This window comes from Tupaia chinensis, unplaced genomic scaffold (assembly GCF_000334495.1).
Source record: "Tupaia chinensis unplaced genomic scaffold, TupChi_1.0 Scaffold145396_1, whole genome shotgun sequence".
Taxonomy (NCBI): Eukaryota; Metazoa; Chordata; class Mammalia; order Scandentia; family Tupaiidae; genus Tupaia; species Tupaia belangeri.
This window is the reverse complement of record NW_006205257.1, coordinates 6,103,245-6,108,911: the sequence shown is the minus strand read 5'-3', so window position 1 is coordinate 6,108,911 and position 5,667 is coordinate 6,103,245. Positions and strand designations below refer to the sequence as shown.

The 5,667-nt window shown below is 42.5% G+C and overlaps 1 protein-coding gene across 2 annotated transcripts in view; it reads right to left on the bottom strand.

Annotated features, from left to right (window-relative positions):
* The window catches only part of UQCRFS1 (ubiquinol-cytochrome c reductase, Rieske iron-sulfur polypeptide 1), a 7,405-nt gene extending 7,256 nt beyond the window's left edge, over positions 1 to 149 (bottom strand). Inside the window, exon 1 of one of the 2 annotated variants that reach the window (XM_027768067.1) lies at positions 19 to 149. In XM_027768067.1, coding sequence (XP_027623868.1) covers positions 19 to 81 — 63 coding nt within the window. In that variant the 5' untranslated portion in view covers positions 82 to 149. The remainder of the gene's footprint in view (positions 1 to 18) is intronic. The other variant, XM_006168008.3, reaches the window with a different exon arrangement.
* Positions 150 to 5,667: the final 5,518 nt, after the last annotated feature.

Genomic DNA, 5,667 nt, shown 5'->3' with positions numbered 1-5,667 from the left:
CCGCACGCCGCCCCCCACCCCGCGGGATGTGGCCGACAAGACGGGCGCGAACGGGCCCGAACGGGTGGCGACCGACAACATGGCGACAACTGTTCTAACCGCCAAGCCGGTCACAGGGACGACCTTCGGAGATCCGCGCAGGCGCGCGGAGGGGCAAACGGCGCAGACCTCGTGACGTCAGTGCGCCGGACCAGTCGGGAAGCCGAGGGGCGGGGCAAAGCCGGAGAGGCGCTGCATCCCAGGCTTGGGCTAGAGCGGGGCGGGGAAGAGTAGGAGGGGCTTGCCGCCCCACCTGTCAGTCAGGACTCCTGATCTGTACGCAATCTGCCCAGAAGAAAGGGGGCACCCGAGGCTCCCAGGAACATTTGGTGACCCAAATTCGCAGTCCTTTGTGGTAAAAAAACTTCATTTGTGGCGACCTAGGGATAAGAATAAATTTTTAAATGGGAATTTAAATAGGAATAATAATTCCTGCCATATACTTAAATATATCTCACATGGACGAGTCCAGCACATAGTAATCACTAATAGGTGTTTGCTATGATGATATTTATTATCATTATCTAACAACAACAGCAAAAAAGGTGAGGGACCTGTGTGCAAAGTTTAAGAACGATAATGGCTTAAGTTATTGTGTGCTATAGCTGCAATCTCTGTATAATCGAGTTCCGTGTGTATTGTAGTAACAGTTATTATTATCAGTATTTTGTGAGGAAAAAACAAGAGGTTTAGAAAGTCTTTTCCCAGAACTGGACATCCTGCAAGCAGTGAAGCAGAGGAGGTTAGATTCTGAGTCTGTGCTCTTAACTCCCACTATTTCCTCCCCAAGTAAGATTTTAGGTGTACACAGGTCCCTAAGTCACTTTCTATCACATAGTGAACAAGTTATTCCATTTTCACTTTTCTTTCAGTTATTTGAATTGCACCAATGAGAAGTCTCTATTGGTGCTAATAGATCCGTAATTCCTCTCTACATTTGCTTGAATAGATCTTGAGTTAGAAGGCTTTAGCAAATACTGAATCTAGAGTTATTATTTATTTTCATAATATTTATTTTCCATCTATACTGGTTTTCTATTCTATATGGTATTGAAATAAGGTTTGTTTTCATTTATTTAGGTCAAAATGTATTAATTTAAATGTTAAGTAAATATTAATACAAGCAGTGCACAGATGTGGCAGAATCATCATGATGATGGTAAGTATATGAATCACTGAAGCTTCTCAACACTACTCAGTCATGTACATAGACTCTATGACATTGACATATATCCTAACCCCTCTATACCTCAGTTTCCTCACATGTAAAATTGGGGCATTAAGGATGCCACATAGAAGGTTACATGGAGGAATAAATGTGTGTAAAGCACCTACAAGAAGGGCTAGCATTTGCTGGTATTGTATTTATTTGAAATGCCATGTCCTCTGAGAAGCTTTTCTCAACCATGCTGACTCATTTCTGGTCCTCACTCAAGGTACAGATTAGCAGCATCAGACTGATCACTTTCTTCTCTGAGTTTTCCTTTGACCCTCCTCAGGGCCCAGTCCTTAGCCATCCTTTTAGCCCAAGTAATTGTAATGGACTCTCAAGACTGGGAGCTGCCTCCTCAGGGGCCCATCCTGACTAGGGACATTATGTGGTTGGCGCTGAGTTTGCTCCCAGTAACAGCACCACAATAAAAGACACACTTCTTGGGGTCAGCAGGTGGCATGGTGGTTGAGGCGCTGGAATTCCCGCATGGCTGACCATGGCTCTCTTCCTGCTTTCTAACTCTCCCCCTCCCTCGTCTTTCTCTGGCAAAATTAATGTGAAACAATAATAATATAAATAAATAAAAATAAATAATCCCTTAAAACAAACAAACAAAAAAAGCCACACTTCCAGAGCAGCTTTGATACATCACACACAGTTTGAGTGCTTCAGTGTCATACCAGCTCTCTGAGGTGGGTAAGAATAAATGAGTATTTGAATGAATGATTGGATGAAGGTAACTTCACAAGGCCTTCATGATATCCCAGTGGGGTAAGGAGAATAGGAATTGTTATCTCCAGGTTCTCTGGGTTCAATCTCAGTTCTCCCACTCACTAGATATACCCTATGGTGAGGTTTTTGGTTTTTGTTTTTTTGTTTTGTTTTGTTTGTTTGTTTACTTTTTTTACATTAAATCACTGTGTATCATTAAAGCATACCAAATGAATTTTCCCATCATGAATATATATTGAATCAGTCAAAGATATTACCATATACATTATAATCAACAGATTGCCTTCCATTTTGGGTCTCTCAAATGTTTTGCATTTTAATTCTTCTTGATTCCTTTCCTCTCACCCTCCCCTATTTCCAACCCTCCTCCCGCACTGTCTCCAGCATCACCATTGCTCTCCATGCTTTTGTAACTTCCAGTCTTTCAGTTTCTGCAACAGAGTGCTAACACCCACTATATATTGAATGGGGACATACAATGCCTCTCTTTCATAATCTGACTTGCTTCACTTAGCAGTAAATCTTCCATATGTGCTCAGTCTTTCTTCTTAAAATGGGGATAATAATATAATACTATCTACCTCAAAGGGTTATTTTAGGGATTAAATGAATTCATATGTGTAAAGTGCATAGAACTGTGAAAGAGGGAGACTAGTGTCCAGGAGTGGTGAGTATATTGGACCTGCGTAGGCCAACCTAGGTTCTACTTGGTAGCTGTTTTTTGTTTTAAAAGAGATTTTTGCTATGGGATGTGTGTGCTCACCAAAGAGACAGAAAGTGAGAAATCTCCCCCCAGAGGGATGGCCATGCTGCAATCTCTTCTGCTGCATTCTCCTCTTGGGATTTTGGGCATACATACACATATACTGGGGTGAGTTTCAAGCCACTGGGTCCAGGACTTGAACTATAGTCGGTCATGTGGGAGTCCAGTGACATAACCAGCTGTTTTTTAACTGATGGGGCTGTTAGCTTTCATACTTCAGTTTATTCCTTTTTATTCTCTAATGTTCCATCTTTTCTTTTTAAGCTTATTTCTTTCATGAGAGATAGAGAGTGAGAGAGAGACAAGTATCCTTAACAGGGTCTCATACCATAATTTACCCCCAGCCTTCCCAGCCAGTCAGTACCATGGGCATATTCCCCCCCCACCTCCTCCTCTATTTACAAGTAGATCAGGGAGTCAAACCTGTGGTCTTTCATATGGATCCAGCTTCACTTGAGTCATGCACTACTGAGCTGTCACTGAGCTGCCCTAAAGCTGCATCTCTAAGGGCTCTCAAGACAAACAATCTGTTTTGGGTACCAGCTCTGCCCTTTACTACCTGTGTGACTTTGGGCAACTCTGAACTTCAGTTGCCTCATCTGTAAAACAGGGATAAAAATGAAATTACTATGAGGACTGAAAAAAAAAATAATGCATGTGAAAAAACTAACACAGTGTTTGGTACACAATGAGAGCTTACTAAATGTTTATTATTTTTGTGAACTGGGGGAAAAATAGTCATAATCCAGGGACATAAATATTCGGTAAGCTTCTCACTTCCCAGTAAGTGTGAAAGGCAATGTGTATGTATAAATACAGCTGGAGGGGCATGACATAAAGCCTTCTTATAGCAAACTATGGTTTGTTTAAATCAGAGTTCATGGGTGAGAGGTCAGAGGTCATGGATTAGAGACCCGTTCTTTCCTTCTATTCAGCTCTGCCCAGGGAGAGACCTGTTGGTCTAGCAGAGATCATGCTGTACACCACAGAATTATTTGCTAGCCATTTACAAATTGTGTGTATTCCTGCATACATATTTAGTAGACATAATAATTCCTCTCCCCCAAAAATATATACACACTCTAACCCCCAGTAAATGGGAAGATGTTACTTGCCACAGCAAAGGGTCTTTTGTGGATATGACTAAAGATCTTGAGACAGGAAGCTTATCCTGTATTGTCTGGGTGGGCCCAGAGTAATCACAGGGTCTTTATAAGAGGAGGGGTGAAGATCAGAAGGAATGCACTCTTGCAGATCCATTTTAGGCTTCTGACCTTCCGAACTGTAACGTAATAAATTTGTGTGAGTAATTTGGTATAGCAGCAATAGGACACTACCATTACCTCTCTCTCTCTTTCTCTCTCTCTCACATAAATAAGTATAAACATTTGTCTTTTCTTCAAAACTCAGAAGGTCCACTCACATTAGGCCTGTGTCTTCACATACTGAAAAGACTGTAGGGTACTATTAGACAGGATAGGTACTTGCTTGCTGCTCTGGGTCCTTTCCCATTGTGTCTACTTCATTCGATAACATCACTTGCCCATCTGCCAAGGCCTCTGAGTGTGAGATCTCAGGCTCATCCAATCTCATGAACAAGCTTGATTATCGCTGAAACTAGTAGGATACCAACAGGCAGTGGAATCTCCTAGCTCCAATTGCGTGTGTTGTATTCTGAGACACTTTGCCTTCCTATGGTCTTGATGGGACCGAGGAGGAGAATACATGCTAAGGCAGCTCTGCACAAATTCTCCAATGATTGTCAAAACTTATTTACAGAACAGCATTTCTGTCTGTGATCCCAGGTAATGCACCAAAGTCAGTGAGACACTTGCAGCCTCACCTCAGGGAACATGCCTCCTCTACCACTTTCATCTCACCTTATGCCTACACAGGAAGGCAACCACCTCGCTGCTGAAGAGAGCCCACGCCTGTCTCTTGTTTCCACACCATTACCTCGGGAAATGCCTGGCTTCCCATTTCCAGTTCCAGCCGTTGTGACAGTTTCAGCCCTCTCCCCTCAGCTCACGTCCTTCGCTTGAGCAGTGAGACGTGAAGACTGACAGCCGCTTGAGAACTGCACAGACTGTCCCCAATTTAAGCCATTTAAATTGCATTTCTGTTCCATAAAATCCGTTTCCCTAATCTGTGCCCCTACCTCTTTGAAAGATGGTAACCCTAGGGAGGAGAAGAAATTAGCCAGGGAGGAGAAGTTCAGACGTGCTAATATTTTAATCGCTCGTTCCTTTAACACATTAGTCACATTCATTAAGTATGATTAATTTGCAGGCTTTGTTGAAAACCATATCAGTTTCCCTATCAGCCACACATCCATCTCTTGCAGAGCAAGCTGCTGGAGTAGCACCAAAAACTCCCCCATTTTTAACACCTGGATTGTTTTATGTGCCCCCTGAAAAATTTGTTAATTGAACTCATTTATATAGAATACTTGCTAAGAGCCTGCGGTCCTGAGCAGGCTATCTAGATTTGATCCCAGCTCCTCCCTTTGCTGCCCAAGTCACATGGGCAAGTTATTGGAGCCCTCTGAGCTTCAGTTTTTTCATCTGAGCATGGAGATAAGAATACCTACCTCTGAGCTTCGTTGTCAAGAAGATGTCAAAGCTTTTGGCTTTGGAATTGCTCAATAAGTTGGTTATTATTGTAATTAAGGGCCCTTGGTGTATCATTCTTCCATTCATTCATTCAAAAGCTTTTATACAGTGACTATTATGCACAATATCACATGCCCACTGCTGGCAATATAGCACTGAGCACAATAGAGAAATGTATCTGACCTCGAAGACCTTACCTTCTAGTGAGAGAAGACAGACCACTAACAAACATATGTAACATTTCAAACTGTGATACCTTCTATGGAGAAAAGAGCAGGACAAGGGGAAATAAGTACTGAGCTGATGGG